Consider the following 17,993-nt stretch of genomic DNA (forward strand, 5'->3'; position numbering starts at 1 on the left):
TGGTGCCAGCATGGGCGGTGGCTGGATGGCGCCTGTGGGGCTCCCAGAGTCACACAGGGTCCTTCTCCCTGGTGGCAGCCTGCCTTCCTGCGCTGACTATTGGAGCCACTGCTCGGGGCTGCAACAGGACAGCCAGGCTGCAGAGCACCACCCACTGCACTGAGGTGACCATCCAGATGCCCTTGGGCCCTTGTAAGCCACCTGCTCTGGCTGAGCCTCAGGGCCTTAGCCTCTGTCAAACAGAAATGTGCTGAGGGTCTCCTGAAGACATGCTCCCTGTGGCCCCACGACCACCTGGACATTCCAGTGTCTCAACTCCCCATCCCCGCATCCACCTCACCTCTCAAAAAGAACACCTGCAGCCAAATTCCCCATGTTCATGTTACTCACCACTGCCCAATGGCATCACCCATGGCACATCAGCATTCAAGGGAACCCATTTTGAAAAACATGAGTACAGCAAAAGGGTGGGGCCAACAGGGCCACATGCTGAATGAACACAGCAAGTGCTTCTCTGAGCCTTGGTTTTGCCACCGGCAAGATGGGGCCGAGATGGTCTGCCCACCTACCTGAGAAATGGCTATGAAATTGAGAGGCCCGTCTGTCTGTTCTGCACCAGGAGCAACCCAGGAAGGTGAGTCAGAGAAGAGAGGCTGGGGGGGATTCACCCTGGGGGCCTTGAGGGTGGCTTGTGGCTAGAAAGCCATCCTCAGAGCAGCAGAGCCTGAGCTGTGAGAGGCTCTGGGTGCAACCCAGACCAGGATGGCACCACACACTGAGAAGCAGAAGGGTCTCAATGTGGTCACAGCATTAGGGACTGGATGCAAATGACTAGGTACCAAATGTCCATCCACATCTCCCAGAAGCCACTTGATGCCAGGGCAGGAAGGGCAGGGAGAGCCAGATTTAAGTAGGGCTCCTACAGCTGTGTGTGTGTGTGTGTGTGTGTGTGTGTGTGTGTGTGTACATGCACACATGTTCCACAGCTTAGGATTCCAACAACATCTCTGTTGAGGACTGAGCCTCACCCCCCGCCCAGCCTGATGCCTCTGCCTGAGGCCCCATTGGGCAGCCTGGGGCCTGGGGTCCTAGCCCTTGCTTCTAGGTGGTACCTGAATGTGGGCAGTAAGCAGGCCAGGTGAGCAGTAAGCAGGTCTGCACCCTTCAGGCCCTGCCTGCCTGGCCCTGGGTTCCCATCTCTCCTTTCTCAGAAGGGACTTTCACTTACCCCTCCTTGAGCCCCCTGTGGGCAGGGACCCAAACGTGTATCAGATACATCCCTGGTCCAAAAGGAGAAGCATTAGTTGGTGCGATCAGGGCAGCAGAGGCCTGGGTTGCCCAATCCTGGCCTGGAGAGTCAGGGAAGGCTTCCTGAAGGAGGAGAAAGAACTGCTAAGCAGAGGCCAAAGGATAAGACAAGGTTAATATAAGTGAGTGGACAAAACCACTAACTAGCCTGATCACCTGGAGTCAAACTCTTAATCCATAGGAGTTTAAAACTTCTCATCTGTAAAATGGGTGGTTTAAACCAGAGTTCTTATTGTGGCGCAGCAGAAATTAATCCAACTAGGAACCATGAGGTTGCAGGTTCAACCCCTAGCCTTGCTCAGTGGGTTGGGGATCTGACATTGCCATGAGTGATGGTATAGTTCGCAGAAACAGCTCGGATCTTGCATTACTGTGGCTGTGGCATAGGCTGGCAGCTGTAGTTCCAATTAGACCCCTAGCCCATGAACCTCCATATGCTGTATGTGCAGCCCTAAAGTAAATAAATAAATAAATAAATAAATAAATAAATAAATAAAGGCAAGCATTAGCACTGAGCATAGCACATAGTAGTTCCACAGTGGGCAGTGTTATTTCTGTTTCAGGCCATTTGGCATCCCAGACAGGGGAGAATGACACATGCAAAGGCCCAGAGGCCTTTGAACCAGGGGGCTCTTCAGACTCCTGGAAGAAGCTTGTAAAGGTCCAGGCCGAGCCTGAATGGGGGAGATAGGAACTTACACAGACCTCAGTGCAGCTCCTACCATATACCCAGCCTGTGGCTGACAGTGTCTCTCCAACCCTGGGAGTCTGTTTCTACCAACATACTCCCTTGTGCAGAGGCTGGGACAGGTGAAGGAACCAGCAGTGATCCCTCAGCCAAAAAGTGGCAGAGCATCCATAGTGAGTTTCAGGGGGCTGAGAGTACCTGCCTTCAGCATGGCAGCCCTGCCTGGCCCCAGCCAAACTTCTGCCTTGCAGACCTCAGTTTCCCTAGCTGTGAAAGAGGGACTAGGATGAAAATTAGAGAGCTGCCAGGGAGCCTTGCTCTGTCTGGGCACTGTGAACTCTCACCTCCTTGAAACCTTATAAACAGAGGAAATGAATGCTCCAAGAAGTCAGGGAACCCTGAGAGGTCACGAAGCACAGGAGGGAGCTGCATTATTAGCCCATCTTACAGATGAGAACATGGGAGCAACTGAAAAAGCTAAGGACTAGTTGACTCTGAAGACCCACCAGCTTTAACTACCTGACACACTGCCCTTTAGAGAACCATGGAAAGCTCTCTGGCCTTGCTGTCTCCAGGGAGGTGGTGTGGGGAGCCAGCGAGCCAATCATTTACTTTTTGGAAACACAGGCAGACCTGGGCACTTCTGAGCCAGACCAAAGGGCAGGCCGGGCCCTCATGGCAGCCCCATCCTCTCATCTCCCACCCTGCCTCTCCAACCCTGCCTCCGGATTTCACTTGACTCTCCTGCAACATGTTAAATGTGAGGCTCCACACTGGGTAAAAGACTGGGAGGGGGGCCCTCCCAGCTGTGACCCTGAGATTGGTTAGATGGCATCAGGAGGCAGAGTTATGCAGGCCTGAATCCACATTCAGCTACTTCTGGGCCACGTGACTGTGGGGAGGTCCGTATCTCCCTGAGCAACCCTGCAGGGTGATTGTAAAAACTAACCAAGAAACCGCAGGCCAGGCTTATGGTCCTGAACAAGCCCTTCTTCTCCCCTGTCTCCCCTGGCACCATGCCCAGCCCCTGGGCTGCAGACTTCCCTGTAAATTTGGAATAGGAGTTTTAAACAAATAATGCATGCAAGTCCTTGGAAAGGGTCTTTGGAAGGGTAGGTGCAGTGGGGATGCAGGAGCCAGATGCTCCCCCCTCCCCTGCAGGTGAGCCCAGGGCTCACACCCAAGTTTGGGCATATCCTGTGGTGATTCCTAGCCGCCAGACCACCTGAATCCACAGCAGTGCCAGGTGGGGTGTGCTCACACCCCACTGGTGATCTTGACACATACACCAAGCCCCCTTCTCCAAGCTCAAAGAAGCAGCTCAGACTTCCCATGAGTTCAGGGCCTGAAAGGGATCGATACAGTCCCTGGAAGAGGGCTGGGGTGAGACATTAGGGACTTGGTGGTAGGACCAGGGAGAAGCCTGGGGCCAGAGGGAGTCCTGGGCATTCCAGGAAGGGCATAGGCAGTGTCGAGCCCAGTGTCAGGAGCCCAGCCCCGACATAGGCAGCCGGGAGTGGAGCGCAGGCTAGTGCACCCACCGCAGGTCGTAGGGAACGCACCCAGAGACAGGAGGGGCGCGAGGAGACCCAGCCAGGCACCGGAAGGGGCGCGTGCGGCGGTTGGCCGCGGCCAGGTCGGCTGCCGTTGGCGAGAGGCGGCCTGGGCCAGGAGAGGTCAGACGTTTGGCCCGGCCGCGGCCACCATGACCAAGGACTCGCCCAGCCCTTCGGGCAGCGGCCACGCGACACCCAAGAAGCTGGCTACTCCGGGCCCGGCGGCGGCGGCACTGGAGGAGCAGAGGCGGGAGCTGGAGAAGCTTCGGGCTGAGCTGGAAGCTGAGCGGGCGCGCGGGCGGGCGGATCGGCGGCGCTTCGCAGCCGAAGCGCGCCAGCTGAAGGAGGCGGCCGAGCGGGAGCGGCAGCAGCTGGTTGACCACCTGCGCTCCAAGTGGGAGGCACAGCGTGGCCGGGAGCTGCGGCAGCTGCAGGAGGAGGTGCTGCGGGAGCGCGAGGCCGAGATCCGGCAGCTGTTGCGCTGGAAGGAGGCCGAGATGCGGCAGCTGCAGCAGCTGCTGCATCGCGAGCGCGACGGCGTGGTGCGCCAGGCTCGGGAGCTACAGCGCCAGCTGGCCGAGGAGCTGGTGAACCGCGGCTACTGCAGCCGAGTGGGGGCGCCCGAAGTCGCCGCCGCGCAGTGCCGCTGTCGCCTCCAGGATGTGCTGGCCCAGCTCCGCTGGGAAACTGACGGCGAGCAGGCCTCGCGCATCCGCCACCTGCAGGCGGCGCTCGACGTGGAGCGCCAGCTCTTCCTCAAGTATATCCTGGAGCACTTCCGCGGGCACCCCGCCTTGTCCGGCGCCGCCGACCCTCCGGTCGTGCCTTCTTCTGAAGAGCCGTCCCACGAGACCACCGCAAAGTCCCCACATCAACTCGGATCCCTTGATGGCGGGAACGCCGGCGCCCGCGCGCGCTCCCGCTCCCTCGACCGAGTGCCCGCTGCGTGCTCCAAGTCCCCAGACAGCCTGCTCCCCGCGCGCGCCAGCTCCCTCGATTCCTTGGCCCGAGCGCATTCCTGCTCACTCGGCAGCACCCTGAGTCGCCCCAAGACCCCCGAAGCCTCCTCGCCAGACACCTTCATCCCAGGATCCCCAGGCCCCCCGCCGCCGCCACCACCGTCGGAGCACAGAAGACCTGGCGACATGCGAGAAGGGGAAGAGTCGGGGAGTAAGCCGTGCGAAGCCCCGAGCCCCTTGCCGCAGGGCGAGGACTACCGCGAGCTGGTGAAGCGGAACTCGGAGCTGTCCGAAGCGTTGCAGGTTCTGGCGCGCCACTGCTCTGTCCTGCTCGAAGAGAACCTACAGGTGAGGCGCGCGGGCTTCCCCGACGAGGCAAGAGAGAAGGTGAAGCGGCTCAAGGTGAAGCACGCCGAGCTGGCCAGCCTTGCGCGACGCCTGGAGGACCGTGCACGCAAGCTGCAGGAGACCAATCTGCGGGCTGTGAGCGCGCCCGTGCCCGGCGAGAGCCTCGCTGGCCTGGAGCTGTGCCAGGCCTTCGCCCGCCAGCGCTCGCGGGACTTGTCGGAGCAGGCGAGCGCGCTGCTGGCCAAGGACAAGCAGATCGAAGAGCTGCGGCAGGAGTGCCACCTGCTGCAGGCGCGCGCTGCTTCAGGCCTTGGTAGCGCCCCGCTCCCCGGAGGGGGCGCCGCCTGCGCCGAATGGCTTAGCTTCAGCGACTTGGACCGGCTGCAGCGCGAATCCCAGCGGGAAGTGTTGCGTCTGCAGAGGCAGTTGACGCTGCAGCAGGCCACCAGCAGCGGCCGAGCGGAGGCGGGCGGCCAGAGCGCGCCCTGCGAGGAGGCGCGGCGCCAAGTGCAGGCGCTGGAGCTCGAGCTGGACGCGCGGCGGCGAGAGTGCGAGGAGCTGGGCGCGCAGGCGGCGGAGGCACGGCAAGGCCGCGAAGATGCCGAGGCTCAGCTGCAGGCGGCGCTACACGAGGGCGCCTGGCTGGCCAAGGAGAACGCTCGGCTGCAGGCCCAGGCTGACTGGACGCGGAAAGTGGTGGCCGAGGACAGCGAAGTGCACGGGCAGGTGGGCCGCACGTGGCAGGAGCTTGAGAATGGCGGCTTGCTGGCGGGGCAGCTGCTGCAGCAGACGGCTCAAGGGCAGGACAGGCAGCAGCAGCTGCAGGACGACCTGCAGAAGGCCCTGTGTGATCTCCAGGCTGCCCCAGAGGAGATGAGGACCCTGCAATGTCAGCCTGCTCACCCTCCCCAGGAACCCCGGAAGGCCCCCCAAGCCACAGAGCCTCCAGGGAGAAATAGTAGGGGCACCAAGTTGCAGTCAGGGCCTGAAGACCAAACATGGTCACCACCTGGCAGAGACAAACAGGAGAAGGAAGACTTTCTGCTAGAGAAGCCTGTTGCCCCCCAGGAACCAGCCAGAGACCCCCAAGAGCCAGACAGAGAACCAGGCAGCCGAGCTCGGGACTCCAGGCCCCCGGCAAAGAAAACCAGCTCCACATCCAACTCCTCCTCTGAGGTGGAGTCCATGTGGGCCACTGTGCCATCTTGCCCTACTCTGGACACAGCCAGAGAGGTGGAGGATCTGGAGCCTGATAGTGTGTCCTCAACCCAGGAAGTGGGGGACTCAGAGGCCCCCGCCACCTCCAAGCTCAGAATCTTCCTAGCTCGGTATAGCTACAATCCATTCGAGGGGCCCAACGAGCACCCAGAAAGTGAGCTGCCCCTGACAGCTGGGGAGTATGTGTTTATCTTCGGGGACATGGACGAGGATGGCTTCTATGAAGGGGAACTTGAAGACGGCCGGTGGGGGCTGGTGCCATCCAACCTGGTGGAGCAGATTCCAGACCCAGACATCCTGGGCTGCCTGCCCCCTGCATTCCCTGACCTTGGCCCCACTCGACTCCTGCCTGGGCAGGGCAAAGCTTTGAAGGAAGACACTGGGAAAGCTGGGAAAGCCCAGGGGGCAGTGGACAGGGTGCCAGGCCATATGGCGAGGCTGGGCTCCAAGACAGAATTGGCAAGAGAGGGCTCAGGTACCAAGACTGGTGATGGCTGGCTGGGCCCTCAGCGGAGTGCAGATGAGTGGGGCTTCTCCAAACCTCTTCTGGGGGCCAGAAGGGTCTTTTGTGTGCCCCCCATGCAACTTCGCCTGCAGAGCGTTGCAGCCACATGGGCCGAGATCACCTGGGTTGGCAGCAACCACTCCCACATGGTGTACCTCAATGACCTGGAGAGTGCCCTGACCCCAGCAGGGGTAAGCTGCTATACCTTCCACCACCTGCATCCTGGCACGAGGTACCAGGCACAGGTGGAGGTGTACCTGCCACAGGAATCATTGCAGGGGCACTGGGAAACCATGTCCTCCACCATCACCTTCAACACCCCCTTGGCAGGACCCCCTGACCCTCCTCTGGATGTGCTGGTGGAGCACCACACCTCACCGGGCCTCCTGGTGGTCAGCTGGCTTCCTGTCACCATCGACTCAGTCGGGTCCTCCAATGGAGTCCAAGTCACTGGCTATGCTGTGTATGCTGATGGGCTCAAGGTGGCAGAGGTCACCGATGCCACTGCTGGGAGCACCCTGATCGAATGCTCCCAGCTCCAGCTGCCCCTGATGTGCCAGAAGGTCTCGGTGCGAACCATGTCGCTCTATGGTGAGTCCCTAGACTCGGTGCCAGCTGAAATTCCTCATAGCTGCTTCCCCTGTGACCGCCTGCCAAAGATGTCTCCCTTTAGCTACACCTGCAGGGACCCTTCCACCTGTGCAGTGACCTTCACCCTCTGCCCTCAGAGACTGGTACTGTCTCCCCTGAGTGCCAAGGCTAATCCCTATGCCCCTGGAAATTGTGGGGAGCCGCAGGTCAAGTCTCTAGTAGCCTTCCCTGAAGAACCCCAAAAGAGGCGGTCCCCGATGCCCATGCTGAATTCAGAAGGAGAATGTCCATGTGCAGGGCTGGGCAGCCAAGCCCAGGGGCCTGCAGATGCCCAGGGGCTCTGCAGAAAGGATCTGCTCTTTCAGAAGGGTCCCCGGAACCATGGGCCACCTCTGCCTAGGGGCCAGGAGTGGAGAGAAGAGAGCCACTACCAGCGGCACATGGGCATCAAACAAAGCCCCTCTGCAGGAGTCATCCAGCTGTCCCCTGAGGGTGGACCGGGAAAAGAGCCATTTCAGGAGAAGGCTGCCCTTGATAAGATCCCCAAACAAATGCAAAATGCCCCTCTCCCACTGGGCACCAGCCAACAATCCGTGCCTGACATCTATGACATTCTGCGGGAGGAGGCAGGGTGCTTCGGTCTGTGGGGCTCAGAAGGGCAAGAACAGAGGAAGGTGCCGAGGAGGCAGAGCAGGCGAGGTCTGGCTCTGGGGGGCAAGAGAGAGCGGTGGCCCCAGGAGCCCAGCTCGTCACTGTGTCCTGCTCTGTCCAGCAAGGTCGTCAGGATGTCCAGGGGCAGCGCCCCACCTCTGGGGACCAGGGCAGACCCGACCAACATCTTTGTGGCCCTCTCTGATTACGACCCTCTGGGGATGTCTGCCTCCCCTGAGGCTGCAGAGGAGGAGCTGGCCTTGAGGAAAGGGCAGCTGCTGAGAGTGTGGTGTTCTCAGGACCCCCACGGCTTCTATCGCAGTGAGCATGACAAGCAGGTGGGCAACATCCCTGGGCACCTGGCGGCTGAGGTGGAGGCAGACATAGATTGCACTGGAACAAGGTGGCATCTGCTGGGGCAAGGACACCCGCCCTCTGGGGCCTACCTTCGTGACTTGGGGGGGCTCCCCAGCCCCCAGCACTCCTCCCCCAGGTCCCAGGAGAGGCCCTCACTGTGGACTCCGAAGACCATGTTAGCGGCTCTGGACTATGACCCCAGGGATGGGCCAGCAGGGGGCTCAGTGAAGGGCATGCTGTCACTGAGGGCAGGGGACGTGGTCACTGTCTACGGGCCTGTGGATGACAAGGGATTCTATTACGGGGAGTCAGGTGGCCACAGGGGCCTGATCCCAGCCCACCTGTTGGATGACATGTGCTTCCCCAGAGAGTGAGCGCCACTCCCTGCCAGGGTGGTGGCACCCCCGCCACCTGAGCCCCGCGGAACAGGGAACACCAACCCACCACCAGCACCCTCCTCATTTCCATGAGCAACGCCTGCTCCACATGCTGCTGTGCAGACCTGGCGACAGTACCCATCCTCCCTGGCCTCCCTGGCTTCCCCAGCGGCAGGGCATGAGTCTGTCCTGAGCTGTGTCCAAAAAGAAGCAGAGCAGATAGCCCCCAGAGTGTGACACAGACTGGTAACTGCAGCAGGTATTTGGAGAAGTGCTTTTTCTTGTGCTCCTAATGCGTCTTCGTTAGGAGTTTATCTTTATTCACCTGTTGCCTTGTATGAAAGTCTCAAGAAAAGCCTGCCTCAAAAAAAAAAAAAAAAAAAAAAAAAAAAAGCAACCAGAATGTTAGTTTTTATCTCATGTTCAACTCCTCATTAAAATGTTCAGAAAAAAGAGAATATTTTAGAAGTGAAAGCACAACCAGGGACCAAGCCCGCCTCTCCTCCCTTTCTCTGTCCAAGGGTCTCCAAGGGCTTCAGGCATGTTTTCCTGGTAGTGGGGAGGTTCCCTTTAGAGGGGCTCAGCTCAGTATCTGCTGGTAGGGCTGCAGAGGCTCCAGCAAACAGCCAGAGATGAGAAGCAGAACCCCAAAGACCTGGCCCCGCCAGCCTCTACTGTGGGTGTCCCTATAGCAGGCTGTGCCCCTGGGGTCAGCCCTTTCCAGACTGGGTTCCCTGCTCTGCGTTAGGCATTAATGGCCCCCTTTCCCCAGTGCCTGTCCTTGAGGGGCCTCCATGGAAGGGCATGTCCACAGTCACCCCATTTACAGAAGAGCAGTTGAGGCTCAGAGGGCCCCTTGGCTATGGAGCTGAGCCTTTGGGGGGCTCCCCAGAGGGTGTAGACCAAGGGTGGTCTCTGTTCTTCTCTGCTTCTATCTGATGCCTCATGTCTCCTCTGGTGTCAGAGGAAGGGCACCACCTTCCCTGGGGACAGGAGGAACCTACCAGAAGCATCCTGGCTAGAAGGATTGGAGCCAGGGCACGTTCTCTCTGGAGGAGGCTGGGAGGGGTAGGCCCGTGGGATGCCGACACCTGACACATGTACCAGCAGGGGGGCAGTGTAATCACCATTTGGGAGCTGAGACTTCAGGCCTGTCCACTGAACTCTATGATCACCTGTCACACACCCATCGCGTCTTACAGTGAGAAGGCCAACTCAGAGGCTGCTTGGCTGGCTTGGGGAGGCAATCCAGATCATCTCACAATTTCTTTTCTTTTTTTTGGCCACACCTGGGATCAGACCTGGACTGCAGCAGAGCCACAGCCTTGGCAATGCCAAGGTCCTTAACCTGCTGAGCCACCAGGGAACTCTTTGTCCCATCAGTCTTTTTTTTTTTTTTTTTTTTTTGTCTTTGTCTGTTTAGGGCTGTACCCGAGGCATATGGAAGTTCCCAGGCTAGGGGTCGAATCGGAGCTGCAGCTGCCAGCCTAAGCCACAGCCACAGCAATGCGGGACCTTAACCCACTGAGCAAGGCCAGGGATCAAAAATGCGTCCTCATGGATACTAGTTGAGTTTGTTTCCGCTGAGCCACAATGGGAACAACCTCCTTCCCTGATCATCGACCAAGATCATTTGCCTTTTTCCAGAAGCTGCAGAGTAGTTAATATCCTGGCCATGAAGTGGCACCCCCACCATCCACTCCAGCCCCCACCCTGCTTTATCTTTCTCCAGAGTGCTCATCCACACCTGGTATGTTCCTTGTGGTTCTTCTGTTATCTGAGCTCCACCCCTTACATTCTAGCCCAATGTAAGCCCCACAAAGGAAGGGACCTCTTTGGCTTGTTCATTGCCTGGCACATGGTAGGTCCTCAATAAATTTATGTGGCATGAAGGAGCAAGCAGTTTCTGACATCCTCTGTGTGTGGCCCCTGTTCAGGGCTCCAGGTTTTCACCCCAAGCACTGGGCCTCCCCATCCCCTGAAACAGAGTCAGACATGGACCCTGGGCAGCAGAGGAAGGCTCTAATTCTGACCATAGGCCCTGGAGTGGGTGAGGAGGGAGCATCCTAGGAAATGGGAACTGCAGAAACAAAGGCCCCACTCATGAAAATAAGTGATTGCTCATTTGGGGAAACTCAGTGAGCAGTGGCACAGGTTGCATTTGGGGGGGCGCGTAGGAATTGGGGACCGGGACACACCTGATGGCCAGGGCCTCCTCTCCTGGAAGGGTCTCAGAAACAGTCCCCCAGAGCTTTCTCATGCCGCCGCCGGGGGGCAGCCTGCATGCACGAGGGCTGCTCCCCAGGGACTGGGCGCTAGGCCCATGCCTCCTGCTCAGTCTCTGAGCCCCAGCTTCAGCACCAGCAGAAACAATCGCTTTGACCCTGCAGGCCTGGGATTCAGGCCCTGCTCAGCCCTGTTCTCCCCCACTGCTCTCCCCAGAGCAACTTGGGGAGCCCCCGCGTGCCCACAGGTACCCTGTGTGAGGCCCAGCGAGGTGGATGTCCAGCCACAGCAAAGCCTCCACCTGCAAATCCCAGTTCCCTGAGGCCACAGCTTACTAGGTCGGAACCTAGCCAGCCTGTGGACAGCTGGGAGGCCTCTCTGAGCCTCAGTTTCCTCATCTGTGGCAGGGCTGGGGGCAGGAGCTTTGATCTGAGCAGGTCATATGTACAGAGCACTTGTCCCAGGAATTTCCATTGTGGTTCAGTAGGTTAGGAACCTGAATAGTATCCACAAGGATGTGGGTTCAATCCCTGGCCTTGTTCAGTGGGTTATAGACCACCAGCTCCAGCTCTGATTCGACCCCTAGCCTGGGAATATCCATATGTCACAGATGCAGCCGTAAAAAGAAAAAGAAAAAAGCACTTGGCCAGATCAGGAACCAAAAGAAGACCATGAAAGCTGGTGAAGGCACAGGTAAGGGGGTCCATGGCAGGGCAGATGGTTCGGGGCCCAGCTTGCTTCCCCCAGGGACCCTGGGGACCTGAAGATTTTGAGCAGGGTATTACATTTAGAATGGATAAGCAATGGGGTCCTGCTGTATAGCACAGGGAGCTATGTCCAATCACTCATGATAGACCATGATGGAAAATCGTATGAGAAAAATAGTACGACTGGGTCAATTTACTGTACAGTAGAATTTGACAAACACTGTAAATCAACTAAAATAATATAAAAATAAAATTAAGGCGTTCCCCTCATGGCTCAGTGATTAACGAATCCGACTAGGAACCATGAGGCTGCGGGTTCCATCCCTGGCCTTGTTCAATGGGTTAAGGATCCAGCATTGCCAATGAGCTGTGGTGTAGGTTGCAGACACAGCTCGGATCCTGAGTTGCTGTGGCTCTGGCTTAGGCCGGTGGCTACTGCTCCGATTTGACCCCTAGCCTGGGAAACTCCATATGCTGCGGGAGCGGCCGAAGAAATGGCAAAAAGACAAAAAAAAAAAAAAAAAAAAATTAAATATAGAAGGGAGGGGCTGATTATTTTTCTACAAAGTAATTTATGATTTTTAATTTTCTAATGTGCCTCGGATATGTGCCAAATGATGGAAAAGAAACAGTAAACTCTATGATTCTTAAACAAAAAAAAATTAAATAAATAAGATTTTAAGCGGGGGCAGGGGAGGCCATATAGGAGTCGCAAGGTAAGAAGCTGGAAAGGGGCAGATGCCTGCCCTGCCCCTTCCCAGAGACGACCTGGAGGCCCAAAGCTTGTCCAGGCCTGCCCAGGAAGGGACGGGGGATGGAAGCCCAGCTGGCCAGAGGGCAGAGGAAGCTGTGGGGTGGGCAACGGGCAGTGTCTAGAGAGTCTGGAGAGTTCTGGAGCAAGGGTCACTCCGCCTGTCCTGGCGCCGGCCACTTCTGCCTGGGGGCCTCCGGTCAGGTCTCAGCACCTCGCCAGCCCTCCCCCCGGTCATTTCTCATCAGAGACCTCTTCTTCTGCTCTGGCTCCCCATGCCGCCGGCTCAGTTACCCCCCTTGACCCACAAGGAGACAAGAGCCAGCCGCCACAGCGAACCAGCCTCAACATGGCCAGCCTTTTCCAAGGCTCATCTGCTGGGGGGACCCCCAGTCACCCCTCTCTGCCTCTCATTGATCTGCCCACCCATCTCACCCTCTGTCAATGCCCATTTTCAGAACATAATTTTTTGTGGGGTGTTTGGTGTTTCTTTGTTTGTTAGTTTTTGCTTGTTTTTTTTTTTTTTTTTTTTTTTTTCGCTTTTCAGGGCCGCACCTGAGGCTTATGAAGTTCCCAGGCTAGGGGCTTACAACACAGCCACAACAGCATGGGATCCAAGCCAAGTCTGTGACACACCATGGCTCACCGCAATGCTGGATCCTTAATCTGCTGTGTGAGGCCAGAGATTGAACCTGCATCTTCATGGATACTAGTTGGTTTTGTTACTGCTGAGCCACAGTGGGAACCCTCTCAGAACATAATGTTAACCGATACATTTCAGAGTCCTTATGTGACACCTGTGTTCATAAGAGCACAGCATGAAGTCACAGAGTGAAAAGCCCAGAGACACCTTCAAGGCCCATTTGAAGCTCATTCCACCTTTCTGTCACACCCTAACTCCCTGTCGCATCCCTTGGAGATCGGATTTGGAGGCTGGATGAGGCTTGCAGGAGGTCAGTCTTTCCAACTAAGGTAGAACCAGCTAGGCCCATTCAGGTCTTGTCAAATCTAGTGTCTCCAGATGGAGCTGGCTCCAGGATCCTGGGTACAGAGGGTTCCAGGAGCAGTGGTGACACCACTGACACTCCAGCCAGCCCACGGAGCCAGCCAGCCCGGCCAAGTGCCAGTGGCTGGTAGAGTCTGTCATGGGTCTGTCTGGGAGGGAATGCCCTTGGTTGGAGATTCCCCCTCTCTTGAAAGCCCACTGATACTTGGCTACAGGTGTGTGTGCCCATTGTGCCCTGAGCCCTCAGGGAAATTCCCTTCAGATCCTTCAATAACTGATCCTGGGCTGTACCCACCTGGCTGGACGTCCAGGACATTGACCTCATGGGCCACATCCCCTTGGTCAGGGTGCTTTGGTCAGAGGTGACCCCCTGGAGGATGGGCTTCTCCTGCTCAATTTCCTCTTTCTTAAAATTGGCCTGGCGGTGGCCCTACCACCTCAGCCAGTTCACTCCCAAGATGTCCTTCAGAGGCGCCCTCTATCATGTCATAGGACAGCCTTCCCGAGCCCACCCGCCCTCTCTGGATTCAGCCGCCCCTCCCAGGTGCCTGGACAGCCTCCAGGCATGGTCCTGGAGCCCTGGAATTACTCATTAACTCTGCTGCCTTCCCTATCATGCTGTCTTGCTCCTCCTTGCACCCTCCATGCAGGCATCCTGTGCTGGTGTGGAGCAGACATCAAACCGGACGCCGCCTCAAGAAAGGGTTGGCCTGGGGCTCCCGGTGGCTGCCCTTCCTGATGAGAAGTGACCTTTCCAGAGCACTGGTCCAGTGCTTTAGCTCACGTATGCCCACCCCAGGCCAGTGTATCCAGGAGGGCATAATTATTTCCCCTTTTTACAGACAGAGAAACTCAGGCCCAGAGAGGAGAGGTCACTCATCAAGGTTACTCAGCGTGTAGGCGTAGGTGGCAGAGCAGGGGGTCTGAGCCCAGGTGTGTCCCTTTGCCCCTTGTCCTTATCTGGAGGATTCCTTCCCCCAGCCTGGGGGCAGGGCTTGGGTCTAGGGAGGAGGCCAGAGGGAGGGCTGGTCAGGAATTCAAATTGGTAGAGCTGGTGGGGGAGGGCGGAAGGTGCCTGGGAGTGGCCAGCACTTAAGGCTTGGGCAACAGGGCCCTCTGAGAGCGACCCTGGGGGAGGGGGCAGCAGGGCAGGCACAGACTGCTGAGTCAGAGATGCCCCAGGGTCTCCAGGGGGAGGCTTCTGGAAGGTGGTGCAGGCTGGGGCCAGTGAGCACTCCAGAGTAGTGAGCCAAGGGGTAGAACTAGGCGCCAAGGCCCCACCCCAGGATCCTCAGGATTTAAGGGGAAAGAGGCCTCAGAGAGGGCAGGGGGCCACATTTTCCAGAAGGAGGGAGTGGTCAGCCCCACAAGGTCGGGCAAGATAAGGGCCCTGGGCCCAGCCTGCCTCGTGACTGTGACCAGAAGCTGCTATCCCAGCCCGGGGGCTTCCTGGTGTCCAGGCCATGAGGGAGCTGGCCCCTCCCCCATTGCACAGGAAGCCCCACGAGGCCCTGGGGAGAGAGGAGGCTCCCCAAAGGAGACTGCAAAGCTGGAATCTGGAAATTCCAAGTGCTCCGCACCCTGAGCAGGCTTGGCCTGCCCTCGCCCCTCTGGCTACCCAGCAGAGCCCCCCGGACCCTGCCCACAGCTAATTCGGAGGAGCCAGACTTCTCCCCTCTGCCCCTCAGCTGCCAAGAGGAACTTCACTAGGTAAGTGGGGCATCGCCTCACCTGACTCCACCTCTGCGGGCCTTGCCTCTCCCCACTCCTCACCTGAGGCTCTGCTGGGCTTCTGCCTGCATACCCAAGCCAGTGAGTAGACACAGCTCTTGGGCCCATTGTACAGGTGGGAAGACTAAGGCTCAGAAAGGTCAGTTCTAAGGCAGCTGGCTGGTTGGTGGCACAGCCAGTATTTGGACCCAGGTCCAATTGCGGCTTCCCCCCAGAAACACAGAACTGCCCTTTACATCTCAGAGCAATGTCTGGGTCGCCTTCTTCATCTATCCATTCACCTGGGCCAGGTGCAGGGGCCATAGCTTCCTGTAGACAGACCCCACAACAGCTCCAGAAAACCAAAGAGCAAGGTACGGTTTAATCAGGAGCAGAGGCCCAGGGCCTGTGGGAGTTTGCAAGCAAGGAGGGGGCAGGCAAAGCTTCCCAAGAAAGGAGGGGGACTCACTGAGATTTTTTTTTTCTATACTTCCTAATTACATAAACATGACGTGACAGGAGTTCCCATTGTGGCTCAGTGGTTAACAAATCCGACTAGGAACCATGAGGTTGCGGGTTCGATCCCTGGCCTTGCTCAGTGGGTTGAGGATCCAGCGTTGGCATGAGCTGTGGTGTAGGCTGCAGATGTGGCTTGGATCTGGCATTGCTGTGGCTGTGGTGTAGGCTGGCAGCTGTAACTCTGATTTGACCCCTAGCCTGGGAACCTCCATATGCTGCAGATGCAGCCCTAAAAAGACAAAAGACGAAAAAAAAAAAAAAAAAAAAAAAAAAAAAGGAGGAGTTCCTGTCGTGGCTCAGTGGTTAACGAATCCGACTAGGAACCATGAGGTTGCGGGTACGATCCCTGGCCTTGCTCAATGGGTTAAGGATCTGGCGTTGCTGTGAGCTGTGGTGTAAGTTGCAGACGTGGCTCGGATCCCTCATTGCTGTGGCTGTGGTGTAGGCTGGGCGGCTACAGCTCTGATTTGACCCCTAGCCTGGGAACCTCCATATGCCGAGGGAGTGGCCCAAGAAATGGCAAAAAGACAAAAAAAAAAAAAAAAAAAAAAAATGGAGCTGTAGCCACTGGCTTATGCCACAGCCACAGCAATGCAGGATCTGAGCAGCATCTTCAACCTACACTGCAGCTCCTGGCAATGCTGGATCCTTATCCCACTGAGCGAGGCCAGGGATCAAACCTGCGTCCTCATGGATACTAGCAGGGTTTGTTACCACTGAGCCACAACAGAAACTTCCTGTAATTTCTAAAAACCATACATGTGATTACATTTTCACAGTGTTCTGGATCTTGCTTCTTCCACTGAGCAGAATGTCTTGGCCAATTTAACAGTAAACCTTTCACCCCTCCTTGTCTGTCTACTTAGTGACAGTGCCACCACTTTCAGCTGGGTTCCAGAGCTCTCTTGGCTTCCCTACCAGAGGACTGTGTTCTTCTAGCACAAATTTGTTCAAAACGCTGGATACTGGCCCAGGCTATGATGCTCCCGTGGTCCCCTGCATTTGACATCTGCCCTGCCAGCCTCCTCTGGGTGCCTCAGAAAGCCTTCTCTCCTTTCAGGAGTTTGTACCTGGTCCTCCCCTGCCTGGCCTCACCCTGCCTCACACCCAAAGTTTGGCCTTTGGGTCTCACCTATTCACGTATGCACCAAATCGTGACCCATCATACAGGTGGTGTTGGGTCCTAGGCATGGGCAGCAGCAGTGAACCAGACAGTGTGGAACTCAGGTTCTTGAGAGAGCTAGGGGGCCATCAGGGATGCTGCTGGGCCAGGAACAGCTCTGGAGCTGATGTTGAAGAACAGCGTGCAGGGCAGAGCGCACTGCACAGCTTCAAAGACCAGGGCAGTCATTTCCCTGCCAGGAACTCACAGCAAAGTATGGGAAAGGCCCCTATCCCAAGGCAGGTCCTTCGCTGGAGGGAATATGCCTGTTGGTGGGGACTTCCTTCAGATGGTGTGATGATGGAAGAGGCTACACCAAGCTCTTGCCTGTCAGAGGCACCTGAGTTTGAGCTCAGCTGTGTAATCTTGGGCACATGACCTTAACCTCTTTGAACCTCCGCTTTCTCAGTCTATCAGAGGTGGCAATGAAGAGTAGCCCCTCTCCCTAGAGTGAGGAATCAATGTCCGGAGCCAAATCAGAAGCTAGAATTTGGGTGGGGCTGTTGCTCTTGCAAGAGCAATCCTGATTCCCAGTTGAGTGACCTGAATGCAGAGATTCGGCAGTGCTGTTCTGTCTCCTGTGTGTACCACCTGCATTGCATCCCTTGTGAAAGGGCATGAAGGAACCGCACAAGGCTTGGGAAGCAGCAGGGGTTGGGTGGGGTTGGGCTTTGCTACAGGAGAAAAGGGGAGTCCAGAGGAAACGCATTCATTCATTGCTTTGACTTTTCATTGAGTGACTTTTCAATGTCCGGCGTGAGCCAGGCACTGAGTCTACAAGAAGAAACAGAAGTTCCTGTTGTGGTTCAGCAGGTTACAAACCTGACTAGTATCCATGAGGAAGCAGATTCGATCCCTGGCCCCGCTTAGGGAGTTAAGGATCTGGCATTGCTGTGAACTGCAGTGTAGGTCACAGACACAGTTTGGGTCCTGCGTTGCTGTGGCTGTGGCATAGGCCAGCAGCTGCAGCTCCCATGCAACCCCTAGACTGGGAACTTCCATATGCTGCAGATGCAGCCCTAAAAAGCAAAACAAAACGAGAAGGAACAAGATCTCTCCCTGCCTCTGTGGCATCTGTCCAGCAACCGAAGCAAGACTTCATAGGGTGAACAGCCTGAGACTGGGGCAGGGAAACTTCCTGAAAGTGGGGATGTCTGAGCTGGATAGGAGCTCTCCAGGCAGAGGTGGGGAGGAGGAAGTGTGGCCCAGGCAGCAGGAGCTCTGAGTGCCCAACACCCAGAGGTGGGAGGAGAAATTGGGATGTATAAGGAATGGAGTTTTTTGATGCAGCTTGGGGCAGGGTGGCAAGATGTGATACTGCATGGGATGCACTTATGCTAAAATAGTATTAGGG

At 57.0% G+C, this 17,993-nt stretch overlaps 2 protein-coding genes across 2 annotated transcripts in view; both read left to right on the forward strand.

Annotated features, from left to right (window-relative positions):
- The first annotated feature begins 1,685 nt into the window (after positions 1–1,685).
- Positions 1,686–9,564, forward strand: LOC100153093 (RIMS-binding protein 3A). The gene has a single exon (XM_001926953.6). It carries the CDS (start codon positions 3,702–3,704, stop codon positions 8,553–8,555), a length of 4,854 nt encoding a protein of 1,617 aa, XP_001926988.2. The 5' UTR covers positions 1,686–3,701; the 3' UTR covers positions 8,556–9,564.
- Positions 9,565–14,402: 4,838 nt separating this feature from the next.
- The window catches only part of HIC2 (HIC ZBTB transcriptional repressor 2), a 37,382-nt gene continuing 33,791 nt past the window's right edge, over positions 14,403–17,993 (forward strand). The window contains exon 1 of the mRNA XM_084994051.1: positions 14,403–14,958. The gene's annotated coding sequence lies outside the window, so the exon portion shown is untranslated. The remainder of the gene's footprint in view (positions 14,959–17,993) is intronic.

The sequence above is a fragment of the Sus scrofa genome, chromosome 14 (genome assembly GCF_054392235.1).
Source record: "Sus scrofa isolate SSC_HxYL_T2T_F1_AM1 chromosome 14, Sscrofa_HxYL_maternal_Yorkshire_Landrace_v2.0, whole genome shotgun sequence".
Classification (NCBI taxonomy): Eukaryota; Metazoa; Chordata; class Mammalia; order Artiodactyla; family Suidae; genus Sus; species Sus scrofa.

Bases quoted from the DNA above. Each gene is read 5' to 3' on its own strand.
- LOC100153093 (XM_001926953.6), top strand. From the start codon at position 3,702: ATGACCAAGGACTCGCCCAGCCCTTCGGGCAGCGGCCACGCGACACCC.